The sequence below is a fragment of the Lithobates pipiens genome, unplaced genomic scaffold (assembly GCF_037356315.1).
Source record: "Lithobates pipiens isolate NorthernLeopardFrog02 unplaced genomic scaffold, aLitPip1_a1.2 Scaffold_8, whole genome shotgun sequence".
Classification (NCBI taxonomy): Eukaryota; Metazoa; Chordata; class Amphibia; order Anura; family Ranidae; genus Lithobates; species Lithobates pipiens.
Genome location: NW_027507903.1, coordinates 260,986,315 through 261,002,501, shown reverse-complemented (window position 1 = coordinate 261,002,501; position 16,187 = coordinate 260,986,315). Strand labels below are relative to the sequence as shown.

Genomic DNA, 16,187 nt, shown 5'->3' with positions numbered 1-16,187 from the left:
TCTGCTCAAAGATCACTCTCTACACTGTAATGAGGCTCTAGAACAGAGCATAACATACACAGTGCGGTATTTGAAAAGCTTTTTGAACAGACTTGGACACATACAATCACACCAAAGTCTGACGGGTTCGACCGTGATGACTAAAATAATGAAGTTCATAGCCAATAGCTGTCCTAGCTTCGGTTTTCGTCTGTCAAACTAGCATACAGACAACCTGATTTTTTTTTTTTGACGGGACTCAAAAGTCCATTGGAAAGATTTGAAACGTTCTAAATCTAAAGTCCGTCTGATTTTTGGACAACAAAGGTCAGATGAAGCCCACACACGATCAAATTGTTCGATGGATTTGTTCCGTCGGACCTTTGCTGTCAAAGTCCGGCCGTGTGTACACGGCATTAGGAGGATAGTAGCCTCCTTTGAGGCGGTGCCCTATGCCCAGTTCCATTCCAGGCCTCTACAACAAGACATCTTGTTGGCTTGGAACAGGAGAGGACAAGCCCTAGATTATCCAATGTTCTTATCTCCTCGGGCAGGCTTAAGCCTAAATTGGTGGTTCCAGGATCAGAACCTGAGGGAAGATCCTTCCTCCTGTTAACTTGGAGAGTACAGACTACAGATGCCATTCTCTCAGGCTGGGGAGCGACCCTAGAAGGGCTCACAGCTCAAGGGAAATTGTCAAGGACAGAACAGATCCTGCCCATCAATGTCCTGGAATTACAGGCAGTACGACTGGCCCTACGGTCATTGACGGTGGAGCTTCAGGACTGCTCTATCGGAGTTCAGTCCGATAGTGCCACTGCAGTGGCCTTTATAAACCACCAAGGCGGTACCAGCTCTGAAGGAGGTGAACCACATACTAGCCTGCACAGAGGAACATGCGCCAATTCTATCAGCAGTCCATATCCTGGAAGTAGAGAACTCTGAGGTAGATTATCTCAGCCGCCAGCAGATCTCCCCAGGGAAATGGTCCCTACACCCAGGGGTGTTCCAGGAAATTTGCCAATGTTGGGGATGACCAGAATTTGACCTACTGGCATCCAGGTTCAACAACAAGCTACAGCAGTTTGTGTCCCGAACAAGCGATCCTCTGGCAATCGGAGCAGATGCTCTGGTAGTTCCATGGAGCCAGTACTCCCTGGTTTATGCTTTCCCTCCGATCCCTTTTGCTTCCATATATGTGGCCCAGAAGGCCTTGGTTCCCGGAGATTGTGAGACTGACAATAGAGGGGCCATGGACGCTTCCATGTCAACCTATTCTTTAACACCCTGGCGTCAATAGCCATGTCATCAAAGGACCATGGCATCTCAGGACCAGTGGTGTCTATCCTAGTGAAAGCTAGAAAAGCTGTCACTAGGCAGAGCCATCATAAGGTCTGGAAGACTTTTATTGATCGGTGTGAAGCCAAAAAAATGGCATCCTCAGAAATAAGTGATTGGGAGAATTGTCTCTTTTCTACAGTCAGCTGTGACTGTAGAAAAGAGACAATTCCCCCAACCACCCCCCCCCCCCCCCCCCCTCCATTAGGTCAACTGTGTCCTTGGGACTTGAACATGGTGCTGTCTGTGTTAAAGAAACAACCATTGGAACCTATCAAAGAAATTCCTTTAGACTTGCTGTCAGGAAAGCTAGCTTTCCTGGCGGCTATCACCTCGGCTAGAAGGGTGTCAGAGTTGGCGGCCCTTTCATGCAGGGAGCCATACTAGAACCTTCACCACGACAAGGTCGTGTTAAGACCTGTTCCATCCTTTTTGCCAAAAGTGGTGTGAAGTATTAGCCTGACTCTGTGTCCCATGATGTACTCAAAGAAAAGGATATTACAGGTAAGTATGATGGAAAAAAAAACATATTTTTTGTACAGTTGTGCAATGGGGATAGTACCTTCTATGGGTAGGTTCAACTAAACACTTAGTCCCCACATTTCTCCTTTTTATATTCCAAGTAACCTCTCCCATCTATCCATGTCTTCATGCTTTATTTTAATTTTTTTGAGAAATTACTTTTAATAACACCTCCATAGCGTCTCTAGCAGGGTCGGACTGGCCTACCGGGATACTGGGAAATTTACCAGTAGGCTGCCTGCCCTGGCTGTGGCTGCAGCGCTCCCCCCTCCCTCCTCTTGTATACACACACACACACACACACACACACACACACACACCCCGACCGTATAACTGGACTCAGTCTGAAATGTTTGGCCGCGATGTGGCAAAAGTCTAACCCTCCTAGACCTGCAAATGTGATAGACCTAGTGTTCTGTCTATAACACGAGCTGGTCTAGGAGGAGAGCGTAACTTTTGTCACAGTGCGGCCAAACATTTCAGACTGAGCTTCGTGATGCAACTGGAGATGCCCGCTGTGTGTAATCCAAGTACTGACTGGTGAGGCTGCGTGGATTGACACGGTGTGGCTACATGGATCTCTTGTACCATGTCGTCTGCAGCCTCTGACCATCTCTTGTACCATGTCGTCTGCAGCCTCTGACCATCTCTTGTATCATATTATGTCTGGAGAGGAGTTAAGAGTGGGAGTGCCGCCCGGATGGGGATCGTGGAATCAGTCTGTGTGGAGTGGAGACTATATATATAATATTTTTTTTTTTCACATTTTTGTAAATATTTTATTATATCTTTTCATGTGACAACACTGAATGTTACTTTACTACAATGTAAATTATTCAGTGTGCAGCTTGTATAACAGTGTAAATTTGTTGTCCCCTCAAAATATAGCCATTAATGTCTAAACCGCTGGCAACAAAAGTGAGTACACCCCTAAGTGAAAATGTCCAAATTGGGGACAAAGTATCAATATTTTGTGTGGCTGCCATTATGTTCCAACACTGCCTTAACCCTCTTGGGTACAGAGTTCACCAGAGTTTCACAGGTTGCCGTTGGAGTCCTCTTCCACTCCTCCATAACGACATCACAGAGCTGGTGGATGTTAGAGACCTTGCACTTCTCCTCCCTCTGTTTGAGAATGCCTCACAGATGCTCAACAGTTTTTATTTCTGGAGACATGCTTGGTCAGTCCATCACCTTTACTATCAGCTTCTTCAGCAAGGCAGTGGTCGTCTTGGAGGGGTGTTTGGGGTCCTTATCAAGTTGGAATACTGCCCTGCGGCCCAGTCTTTGAAGAGGGGGGATCATGCTCTGCTTCAGTATGTCAAAGTACATAAAAAAAGAGGGGCGGGGTTTTTGGGACTTTACATGAGGCAACAAATGGATAGGTTCATCTGCCTCCATCCCTATTATATGCCAAAAATTACAGCAAGGCGAAAAATTGGGACTTTACACGAAGCACAGCTTAAGAGCATAAAAAAGTAGAATCACATGGTCATGGACTCCGAAAACATGAGCATTAACTCAAAAGAATAACATGATATAATTAGATACAATCTAGACAATTTATTATACATGATATTGGCATAATTCATAAAAAAAATGAACAATAAATATATTGGTAAAAATTTATAAAAAATATACTGATTCATAAACAATATGGTTGAGTTGATGATGGTATAATTAAAAAACAGTCTATGGGTAATAGAAACATTGGTACACAGTAGTGCAATTATGCTAATTCATAAACGACAACAATCATATAAAAATAATTATGCATTAATGAATAATAATAGTGAAAATAATATCACTTATTACGGAGTCTCAAGATCACATGGTTTGAAGATGGAGCATAAGGCTAAGGCTCTATGCATTTCGTGGGAACCCCCACTCATCAGGAGCAATTGCAAGTAACACACACACACACACACACACACACACACACACACCCCCACCCCTTCAACTTCTGCAGCAATGCTGGCAGCAGTCAAAGGTCTATTTCCCAAAGACAACCTCTGCATAGCAATGTGAGCATGTGCAGTCAACTTCTTTGGTCGACCGTGGCGAGGCCTGTTCTGAGTGGAACCTGTCCTGTTAAACCGCTGTTTGGTCTTGGCCACTTTGCTTCAGTTTAGTTTCAGGGTTTTGGCAATCTTCTTATACCCTAGGCTATCTTTATAATGAGCAACAATTCTTTTTCTCAGATCCTCAGAGAGTTCTGTGCCATCTTGAACTTCCAGTGACCAGTGTGAGAGTGGTAACGCCAAATTTAACACACCTGCTCCCCATTCACACCTGAGACAGTGTAACACTAACAAGTCACATGACACCGGGGAGGGAAAATGGCTAATTGGGCCCAATTTGTACATTTTTACTTAGGGGTGTACTCACTTTAGTTGAGAGATTATCTAAAAATATTAGGGGTCAGAGACTGCGGACATGGCACAGGAGATCAATGCAGCCTCACCAGTGCTCGTCAGATGCAGCCAACCTATGCAGAGGAAGAGAGAGGACAGCCGCCGCCAGGTTGATTAGAGCCCCAGGAACATCACGGCTTTCGTTTCAATAGCTGTATGTTCCCCGCCACGCGCCCATCACATACAGCCCATCCCCCTTGTCCATAGAACTTTGATAGACAGATCACCTGTCACAGGATTGGACGGGTGATCTGTCTTTCAAAGAGCCCGGGCAATAGTTCCTCTTTGTGTATGGTATGTGTGTCTGACAGCTGTCTGCTTTAAAGATTTTAGAAAAAGGGAATAATACAAGTCAACCTGTGAATAATTTGCTTCTTCCTTCCTCTTTTTTTATTTTTATTTTCCTTTTTTATTTTATTTTTGTTATTTTTTTTATTTAGTTTTGTGTACCAGTATATAAAAAGCTTACATATCCACATGTCTTTTGTCAAGAAAAAGAGATAGAGCAGTGTTCATTACAAACTAGTACACCCAATATTAAAACGTACTGTTGTCTCTGGGACTGCATGTGAAAGGGAATTTCCACAATGGTACAAAGACCACAGAAAAAAATCAACCAGGCAGGGGCTTTAACCAGTGGCGGCTGGTGCTCAATATTTTGAGGTGTGAGTGCCCCCCTCACTCACACTTAAACTGTTTTTTAAATTGTCATACAAATATATATTTGAAATCAACTCTTTATTTTTTTGGTGTGGGCACATTCTGCCAGTCACATGTTGTCACCCCCCTCCAGCCTCTGTCTTTGAATAAGAGGGAGGTGAAGCCACCATTCATCTATATGTAATATCTTGCCTCCATTGTGTTTAGCTAGTTAGTAGGCAAGGAGGAGGTTGTCATTTACCACTGTGTATATGCCCACATGTGTGACTTTATAGTCACATGGACTGCTCAGATGTGATAGGGAGGAAATGCTCCACATAGAAACTCACTGAAAACTGAGCATGTGCAGAGTGGCCACCACAGCTGCAAGCTGGATTGGAGGCATGAACAGAAGGTGGTGATGAAGAGCAGCAGGATCAACCAGGTGTTTTGTTTTCTGTAAAAAAAAATAAAAAATCTCTTAGGGATTGAGTATCAACAGCATGTAATACACCATTTATTTATTGATAGTTAGTTATTTTTATTTTTTTATGATGTAGGTTTAGTGACCCACGATAAGTGGATTGCCAGTGCAAAGCCGATTTCTCCAGCCCCTGTTCCTTGACGTGCCAATGTAATAAATTACAGGAGTCGGATGGGAGAAGAACCCCAGTGATCCTTTCAGTGGGGGGCAGCGGTAGACTCTGACCAAGTTTTAATGTTACACCTTAATAAAGACATATGGGTTTGCTTTTTTTTTTTCCCCTAGTCATACTTGCTTAGGTGGATGCAGCATCAGTCTCCCGTCGCCTCTTCACTGAGAATCGAGCGATCGAACATTGCTGATGGCTCGTTTCTCATAGCTCCCCGAGCGGAGAGCTGCTGACTGTCAGTCAGCTCACTGGAGCGCTGAACTGTGGAGGGGCTTGAAGCAGCCATCTTAGCGGCTCACTGAGACTGCCATCAGTCTAAGCACCTGTCGAATCCAGACTTCCAAAGTTGGGATGACGCAGTGCCTGGACTTATCTCGGTGACATCAGCGGAGATCGGATTTTAGTCCGCTCTCTGCTGAAAATGTGTCACAAGACTGCCAAAAGAATTGCACTTCTGTGACCCAGAGGTGAAGCCCAGCCAAATGAGGCCTCATTGTTGGTATCAGTGGATAAAATGGAGCCCTAAGGGCCAGGTAAAAGGAAGCTAAGTGCCGCAGTTTGGAGACCCCTGTGAATACAGCATGTGAGGCACTTTAGTTTGCACCATTGTCAATATCCTTACATTTTATACTAATATACATTTTTTTTTTTTTTTTTTTTTTTTTGCAGTGTTGTGCTTATCTTTTGAAAGACAAATGATGCATATATGGCCACAAATGGCATTCTGAATCTCGAGGAACTTCAGCATGTTATTCCTTTCATGGTAAGAAATGTTTTATGACTAATATTGACTCCCTTGTAAGCCTATTTCCTACAGGTTGTGGTATTCTGGTGAAGCATTTTAAAATAGCACTCTAGATTCTACTTGTGCATGTACACAATGCACAGAGCCAATCTGAGTGGCTCTGTGTTTTGTCATTGCTGTTATGGCCAATGCCCAGTACGTAGGGCAGTGTTAAAGCTGATCCTGTATCAAAATTACTGGGTCTGCTTTTTATGTGTGGCCCTTCCCCACCTAAATGAAACCTGGAAACCTGTAGGAAAAAAGTTACTTAACATAATTGTCTTTCCACTGACTGCAGCCCATAGTGCCTAGCCTAGTGTGATGTCACCCTCCTTCTAGGGAATGCTGAGTAGCCCAGATCTGTAAGAAGTTCATTCTGCACTGGGCTGCCATGTCTTCATGCCAGATTTGGAGTATTTAGCAATACCAGGGTCTTCTTTTGCAGATTGATTAGGTTACCCCCTGGATTAAGAAAGTTCAGGAAAGATAAATATGTTATGTGATTTCTTCCCATTTTGTTTTTTTCTGTGACCGGGGCAGGGGGCCACTCTCTTATTTTTTTATTTTAATTTTTTTCTTTAAATACCTCAATTCTTTCTTTGCATTCAGGTAACCCTAAACACTTACCTGTGCCCTGTAACATTTTCAGTGCTGTCCCCTGAGTGATTGGGAACATAAATGTCGTGCAGCCACCCAGCTTGCTAAGGTGGCACCGTTGGATGAAGGCTCTGACAGCACTGGTGGGGAGCCACCAAAGAGGAGATAAGGGTTCGCTCTGTGCAATATCGCTAAGTAGTATCCCTCCTCTTCCCCCCCTTTATTTTTTTTTTTTTTTTTTTTTTTTACTAAAATAATCACATGATTGCAGATTCTACAAAAAATACCTTATTTATTTGTGGAGCAAGATGTATAAATAGAGCTCTGGTGTGCATGCCTTTTTATATGTGTTTCTAACATTGAATGAACTAATTTGATCACCATATCTGTGATGAACAGTGAACTGTAACTATGCCTAATTACAGTGTTATGCACGTTAATACATTTGAATAAAAAATACATTTATTTTCTTCTAGTGACTGAAGTCTAGCAAACAGTTCATAGGAATATGGCAGAGATTAATCTAAAGGAAGCTGGGATTTTATTATGTGTCGTGATAGGGTGCTATTGGAACAGTCTTTACTGTGGTTTTGTTTTTGACGATGTGTCTGCAATTTTGGATAATAAAGATCTGCATCCTTCAACGCCAATTAAAAAGCTCTTCCAAAATGACTTCTGGGGGACACCGATGTCAGAGGCAAGTGCTTTTAAATGTTCTTACATTTTTGTACTTGTTAAAACTATCTCCCCAGCTCAGTTTGAATGCATGTTATAGGACTAAAGGTAAAGTGATTGTAAAGTCTTGTCTTTTTTTTTTTTTTTTTTCCATAAAAATAACAAAAATGTTATACTTACCTGCTCTGTGTAGTGGATTTGCAGAGCGGCCCTTCCCTCCTGTTCAGTGCCCCCACAGCAATCAACTTGCTAGGGAGCTGTGACTCAGCTCGGATGTCCAGACACAGAGCCCTGACCCCACTCCCTCTCTCTCCCCTGGATGACAGCAGCAGGAGCCAGTGGCACCGCTGCTGTGTCTCTGCCAATCGGGAAGGGGATTCTTGGACGGCTTAGACACTTGTAGACATCGCTGCACAGAGAGGGACCTCAGGTAAGTGTTGGGGGGGCTGCTGCACATAGGCTTTTTATCTTAATGCATTTTACATAGAGCTTTACGATTTTTTTGCTTAGAAGATCACGATTCTCGCGGTGTAACATCACCTTTCACATTAAAGCCAAAAGATTGGGTTAACTTTACTATATATATATATATATATATATATATATATATATATATATATATATATTTATATATATATATATATATATATATATTTTTTTTTTTTTTTTTATTATTATTCATTGAAGTGTATTTTTTACCCAAAAATTGCATTTGAAAGACCGCTGGGTAAATACAGTGTGACATAAAATATTGCAGCAATTGCCATTTTTTTTCCCTAGGGTCTCTGCTAAAATATATATAATGTTTAGGGGTTCCAAGTAATTTTCTAGCAAGAAATATTGATTTTAACTTAAAGCGGAGGGCCGTTTAAGAAAAAAAAAAAAAAAGTCAGCAGCTGCAAACACTGCAGCTGCTGACTTAATCAGCCCACTTACCTGTCCAGGGCGCCCGCGATGTCGGCCACCCGAGGCCGACCCATCCCTCGGCTCTCGGGTCCCGGCGTCGCCATTCCTTGTAAGGGAAACAGGCAGTGGAGCCTTATGGTTTCACTGCCCGTTTCCTACTGCGCATGCGCGAGTCACGCAGCGCTTTGTGAATGAGACGCGCTGTGTTCTGGAACACACAGTTCCCAGAACACAGCGCGACCCATTACCCAGAAGACGCCGCACGGAGGAGAGAAGACAGAAGATCTCCGCGGAGGAGAAAGAGGCAGATTAGGGTTATGTGCCTAGCAACAGGCACTTCTGGTAAGTAAAAAAAAAAAAAAATTTTTAATTTTTTTTTTTTTTAGATTTTTTTTTTTAATTTTTAATATATATATATTTTTTTTCAGGCTGGCCCTCCACTTTAAGTGTCAGAAAAAGATTTAGACTTTAAGTGGTTAAACTTTCTGCATTTACACCTTGTTGAAAACTTGACAGTCTGCCCAGATTATTTATTTTATTTATTTTATTTATCCCTTTGATCTAAGAAGGAAGCTTACTTACAATGTTTCAAGTTAAAGACTTGGCAGACTGCCTGGATGTTTTCTTTTGAGCAGATAGTCTCTCCACTTGTTTATATGAAAGAATCGGAGATCGAATTGGAGATCTCGGGATCACGATTTTTTTAACTATTAATTGTGCAGCTCTACCTTTACAACCTTTTTTCACCTGGTGATGCAGCCAGTAACACACCTCCAGTATTACACACTGGATGAAGGCGCCACAGAGACACCTGGGGGGGATTAGATGGACTAGCAAATTTAAACGAACTCCAACTAACATGAGTGGACCATGATCTCCCTCCACACTTTGACACCTTCTTAATTCTCTTAATGTCCTTGAATCCGTTACGCCCTATTTAACCGTTTCAGTACAGGGCACGTTCATCCCCTTCCTGCCCAGGCCAATTTTCAGCTTTCAGCACTGTTACACTTTGAATGACACGGTCATGCAACGCTGTATCCAAATAAAATTTTTTTTGCAGCAATTACAGACTTGGAGTGAAATCAATCGATCCTCAACAATTAGCAAAGACAGGTAAATTTAGGAGCAACATTGCCTAAACACCAGGGTGCTACAAATAAATTATTCAAAGCTGACCATTGTAAGTAGCCCTGTCAGTGGTAAATGGTTTGTCTTAACCCTCTAGCTGCCACTTTGTCTGGCAAGCTTGGTCTGTTAAATTTAAAACAAAATATAACACTTCCTAGCCAGATCAAGGATAAAGTTCTTTAGTGAGGAGGTAAGTAAATTGCCTTTAGTTCTGCTTTAGCGAACCAAGCTGTCCAGACAAAGTAACAGAGGGTTAAGACAAACTGTTTATCACTTACAGGGGGCTTACAATTGTCAGCTTTTCATTATTTAGTTAAAACCTTTATCCCAAAAGGGGAGAGAAAAAAACTCTTGCTGGAACTTTTAGGTGCACTCCAGAGTGGGGCGGGCTCAGCTTCCTTACATGATTTGATTGAAAGCAGTGGGAGCGAGTGGAAGTTTTGCTGACCAGATCACCAGGTAAAGATTATGGAAAAGAACATAAGGTTTTGTTTAGATATACAAAGCAGAAGAGAAGACTCTTCTAAGGGCAGTATAAAAAGACTTTAATGACAAGGAAGGGTTAAAAACACTTACAAGATGGGAGTGAAAAAGGCATATAAATCAATCCATAACGTTCAGCGGGATTCCTCCTGGGAGTAAAGACAGCTGCAGGTGGAAGTTCCAGCCGACCAGCGGTGGGAAACACTGTAGCTCTGATCCAAGATAGAGAGCCATGCTCATTGGATCAAAGACACACTGGGGTTGATTTACTAAAGGCCAAAAGACTGTGCACTTTGCAAAGTACAGTTGCACTCTGAAAGTGCAGTTGCTCCAGAGCTTAGTAAATGAGGTAAAGCTTGCAAAGAATACCCAATCACGTGCAAGGAAAATAAAAATAAATGCATTTTTGCTTGCGCTTGATTGGATGATGGAAGTCAGCAGAGCTTTTACTCATTTACTGAGCTCTGGAGCAACTACTCTTGCAAAGTGCAACTGCACAGTGTATTTGCCTTTTGGTAAATCTACCCCACTGTTTCCCACCGCTGGTCGGCTGGAACATCCACCTGCAGCTGTCTTTACTCCCAGGAGGCATCCCACTGGATTTTATGGATTCATTGATAGGCCAGTTTTTTTTCACGAAGTTTTTTTAACTCTTCCTTGTCATTAAAGTCTTTTATTACTGCACTTAGAAGTACCTTCTCTTCTGCTTTGTTTTTCCTAAAGAGTGTTCTTCCCTCGTCTTCCCTCTTCTGAAGTGCTGCTGTCGTGCTTTATTCACATTTCAAGAGGCGGTCATGTACTGTATGTTAAAGTCTCCATGCTATCCAGAATGCCCTATTCTCTACACTCCTTTGTATAAATATACAGCTATCATTGCCGCACCTCCTGGATTTCATGGTTCCATGGCCCCATTCATTCGGTGTCGGTACTGCCTGGCAAATGCAACACGGTATATTTTTTGCCATAGCCCTGAAGCTAGTCCATTGCATATGTACATCTCCTGCCTTTTCATCTTAAAGAGGGGCATTTAGGGGGTGGTAAAAACGGGCAATTAAACCCTCAAACACAAGAGTAAACAATCCCTAACAGCAAAAGCGAATGCAGCTACAATATGTTAAAGTTTGGTAAGCTGCAATTTTTAATTTTTTATTTTTATTTTTTTGAGCTGAATACTGCTTTTAAAATTTTATTTTTTATTTTTTCTATTTTTTTCATGGGAGTGAAAATACTTTTTAGATATGTGGAAATGGTGCATGGAAAGCTAGGATATTTTGCCAGAAATGAACAATACTTGAACTTAACAAGTTCAAGTATTCAGTTCATTAGACCCTGATGGGAGTGGAAGTTCTGCAATATTCAGAAGTTTCTTTACAAGACCAGATGCAGTATAATGCGTTACTCTTTGGCTTGTCACAAATGACTACCCAATTACTTGGAAATAATGATTTGGTTTTTATTCCAGAGATTCAGCTTCGTCTTATGAATCTGTTCATGCTTTACTGAACCACAGCATCTTCCAAAACATAAAAATAAACTTTTTAAGCTTTGAGGACTAAACACATTGATGGAAATTTGACTTTGTTCCATGGAAAACTAATGTTTGAACATCTTTCTCATAACCTCCTGATCTTTCAAAACGTTTTTCAGATGCGAATGTAAACTATCGCTGTTCTAATTTAAAGCCTCCAAAGATTTATGCACTGTCTACATGGAGTGTAAATGAGAATAAATCAATCTTTAGTGTAAAAATGTTAGATAATTTGAGCATTAATAAGGAATCTTCTTACGCAAATACACACATAACCATCCAGTATACATAATGCAAACTGACCTCCAAAGTGCGCCGACAGCACCGCCATACGATGCTTTTAACATTTTCTTCAGCCGCTAGTGGCGGTTAAAAGTGGCCACAAAGTGGCGCTATAACGGCATTAAAGTGGCACTAAAACTAGTGGGAGTTTTACTGCTAACACACACCTTCTCCAGTGTGAAAGTACCCTAATGCATACCTTTTTTCTGAGGCCGGTCTGGTCCTGTCACACGCTGAGCTGTCAGCTTCTGTATGTGAGAGTGTGCAGAAGGGGCATAGTAAATATGGGTGGCTTCACTTCCCAGCCATTGTCGCTGTCTCCTACACACAGCATCTACCCAGACCGGCTTTAGAAAAGGTATCTGTGACAGACCTAGCTGGGACCAAGGCTTTTGGAGGGGACTGAATGCGAGCCTCTTGCTCACCGATTATGGGCCCTGGCATTTGGGGGAATGGTGCTCTTTGTGAGCTGTATGCCTGGGGACCCCTGAGGTGGTGTTACTTGGATTCAGGTCCATGTCCTCCCCAAGACACACAGACTCTGGATATGTATATGCCATGTTAGCAATAGACTGAATCACCCTGTTGGAAAACAAAATGTTAGATGCTAATGTCATCAACTCCAGCCACCTGTCTGTTGTCTTGTATAATGTAGAGTCTAGTCTGGCTTGACACAGATTCTAAAGAGTATTTCACCTATTGTTTGTGCTAATTAACCCTGCAATTAAATGAAGGAGTCCAGTCTTGATTAGATAATTAGCTCATGCTAATTAGGTTCGGTTTTAGTCATCTTGCTGTATATATTTGTGGGAGATCTCAAATAAAGGACTATTCCTGATGTACTCCAAGACAAGTATTGTCTAGTTCTTGGGGGTTCCTATAGCCAGATCCATTGGACTCGTGTTCCAGGACTTGGGAAGTGGTATACTGATGGAAGCACTCAAGCGGAGTGTGGGGGATAGGTTCCGTCACAGTATCTATATCGATTATTGCTTTACAGGGTTGCCTTGGTTAGTCTTAGAATGTGGATTTAGAGATAGAGTAGATTTAGAGATAGTTTAGTTTTAGGCTGAACTTCCACTTTAAGGGCTCGTTCACATAGATTATATAGAAATGTTATCATGGAAATGAACTGCAGGTTAAAGAAAACATTTTTTTTTTTTCTTACAAGATCATTACTATGGTAACAATCACACTACTTGTAACAGATGTCTCCAGCTTGCTAGAAAATGTATTTGTAGAAGCTGAGTTTCCTATCGCTTTGTTTGTGATCCTAGCTTCTAACATTCTGTGTAGCCGGAGAAAACGGGTAAATCGAGATCAGTATTTCTGTGTCCCCCCAATGTTTTATTTTACTATTGCTTAATGCAGAAAAAAAGACTACTATTGCAATAAAAAATAAAAAAAGTAATAGTTTTTATCACTGGTTTTGTTTTAATTGCTGTTACAGCACTCTCGTACATAATGATCACCAGCTGGACTTGGCTAAGAAAGATATTTTCTACAGCAAAGCAATCGTTTTAGACATGTATTTTATGTTGTATTTCTATACCTGACATACCTGTATGTCATTTATTTTCTTCACTGTATCTTTTTAGGAGAGAAGTCATAAATCATATCGCCCCCTCACAGTCCTGACCTTTCGTCTGAACTATTTGTTCAGTGAATTAAATGCAGTCTCTTACCATCTTCTAAATCTGCTCCTCCATGCTGTGGTGTGCGTCATTTTCTTGAAGGTTTGCAAACTGTTCTTGGACCACCAAACCAGCCTGGTTGCAGCTCTCTTGTTTGCCGTTCATCCAATACATACTGAAGCTGTAAGTATTTTTTATTTTTTTTCCTTTCTTTCTTTTAGTAGTATTTTTATTTATTCACATTTAACTAAACGTGTTCTGTAATGTTGAAAACATTACATAGCCCATCTTCAGTGCTAATCGGCGTGAAGAATATATCCAAACATGTATATCTCTACACAGGTAGCACAAATGCCTTAATCCAATTATGATGGCGTCTGTCATGGCAGATATTGATTATCCAAGAGCAGAAGAGTTGTGAGAGTTGTGGAACCACCCTGTTCTGGTTACACAATCCCATATCTTGTTTCTGGAATCTTGCATAGGTGCTAATCCTTCAATTCCCATGGCTTAAGGTTTGAATTGTCAGATTGGCAGGATAGAGATTTGAAATAGTATTATACTGCATGTGGAAGATGAATGGTGCTGAAGGCCCCCACCCTTGTTCAGTGATTCAGTTTGAAATAGATGGCTTCTTTTACACCTTGCAAAACGGTGGTCCCCTCTGTCAAAAATGGGCACTCCAGTGTTCTCTCAAAAAGAAAAAAGTTTTTTTTCCCTTGAAAGGATAAGTGAAGGGTGAAATGTATAACATACACAATTAACGCACAAGCCATGTTGCAATTTAATGTTATTAAAAATACTTTTCCTTTTCAATCAGCTGCTGTAGTTTTCTTTGTAAAAATCAAGGCAATTCTACGTGATTGTCTCACTGGTTTTCTCGGAAGTCTGCTCTAAGGCTTCATGTACACGGGACGTTTTTACAACCTTTCCTGATCAATTTAACTTGACACATAGTAACCCACGTTTTAAACATTAGTTTTGCCATGTTTACATGCTGCGTTTAGTGGGGTTTTGACACGTTTTGTGTTTTAAAAGCGTTCATTTTTAAATAGCCAAAAAATGAAAAACACCTGTAAACGAAATGCGGCTAAACATGAGTTCCCGTGGTTAGAAGCATTTGGCGCTTGACATGCCTGTAAACTCAGCTTCTGATTGCATTTTTTTTTTGCGTTCCAAAAATACCTCTTAAACTCAACTGCCTAGAAATGACTGTAAACAACCCTGTGTACATGTACTTTGTACATAAAAGTATGTATTGTACTGTTCCCTTATAGCTGATTAGTCAGCACAGTGCTTTTCCTCTCTAAGCTGTAAAAAAACAAAAAAAAAAAAAAACAGTTGATCCTGCCAGTTCCTGTGTGCTGACCACGATAATCATGGCTGCATGTTTTTTTTTTTATGTGCCTCCATCATCCGCAGCTCTCTCCTCTCTCCCCCCTTCCTGCCGCTATACTAAAGAAAAGTTTAAAAATTTCATTGCCAGACCCTTTCTTATCCAGCCTTAATGCACAGTGTGTGTGTGTGTGTGTGTGTGTGTGTGTTTTTATTTATTTATTTTTTATTTCAGATGGCTTCAGGCCAAACATGTAACTCCTGGCCACTTTCCTCCTCCGATCCAGAGCTACAGTGGGAGGGGCAGAGCAGCCAGCGTGGCAATCGCATGACCTCTGCGGCTCAGAGGGAAATCTTGGCCTCACCCGTTGTAGCCCTGGATCAGAGGAGGAGAGCAGCCAAGAGATATGTTACGGGCCTGACTATATCTGAAAAAAATAGTATTTAGAGGCATTGTTTTAAAAAAAAAAAAAAAACACTGTGCATTATGGCTAAAGAAAATAGAAGGGCTGTCAGTGATTTGCTTTTTAAAGGTAACAACCACTTTAAAGACCATTTTTGGAATTTATTTTTTTATTTATATTTTTTCCAATAACAATATTTCCTGAGGGCCGGTTCACACTGCAGGCGAAACGAGGCGACTCCGACTTGCCTCGCCGCGACCTGCCGCGGCCTCAGCGGCGACTTGCAAATGACTTCTGTATAGAAGTCAATGCAAGTCGCCCCGAGGTCGCCCAAAAGTAGTACAGGAATCTTTTTTCTGAGTCGGAGCGACTCGAGTCGCTCCTCTCAGAACGGTTCCATTGTACAGAATGGGGGCGACTTGCGAGAGCGAGGCGAGTCGTGTCGCCTCGCATCGCCCGCTGTGTGAACCGGCTCTGATTAAACTGTGGCCACAACTCTCTTAAGTGCTACAAAAACATTTAGAAAGTGCAGGCAGAGGAGTGACTTGAATGAATTCAAGGTTAGTTAAATACTCTTGGCTTTTCAAAGGTTGGCGTCAGAAATAAGGAAACCGCATTTGTAAAGTTGTTTAATTTAAGATGCCAATGTTTGACTTTTTTTCCAGAAACACATTTGTGAGGTCAGGCACTGATGTTGCGCAAGAAGGCCCGGCTCACAGTCTCCATTCTAATTCATCCCAAAGGTGTTCTAGCGGGTTGATGTCTGGACTCTGTGCAGGCCAGTCAAGTTCTTCCACACCAAACTCGTTCATCCATGTCTCAACCGAATAGAACACGTTTGGGATGAATTAGTGCGGTGACTGCAAGCCAGGCCTTCTTGTCC

General features: G+C 41.7%; 1 protein-coding gene across 2 annotated transcripts in view; it reads left to right on the top strand.

Moving 5' to 3' along the window:
• The window catches only part of TMTC3 (transmembrane O-mannosyltransferase targeting cadherins 3), a 137,555-nt gene that overhangs the window by 6,791 nt on the left and 114,577 nt on the right, over nucleotides 1-16,187 (top strand). For both annotated transcript variants that reach the window (XM_077471383.1, XM_077471384.1), the window contains exons 2-4: nucleotides 6,215-6,308; nucleotides 7,403-7,623; nucleotides 13,530-13,748. In XM_077471383.1, coding sequence (XP_077327509.1) covers nucleotides 7,435-7,623; nucleotides 13,530-13,748 — 408 coding nt within the window. In that variant the 5' untranslated portion in view covers nucleotides 6,215-6,308; nucleotides 7,403-7,434. The remainder of the gene's footprint in view (nucleotides 1-6,214; nucleotides 6,309-7,402; nucleotides 7,624-13,529; nucleotides 13,749-16,187) is intronic.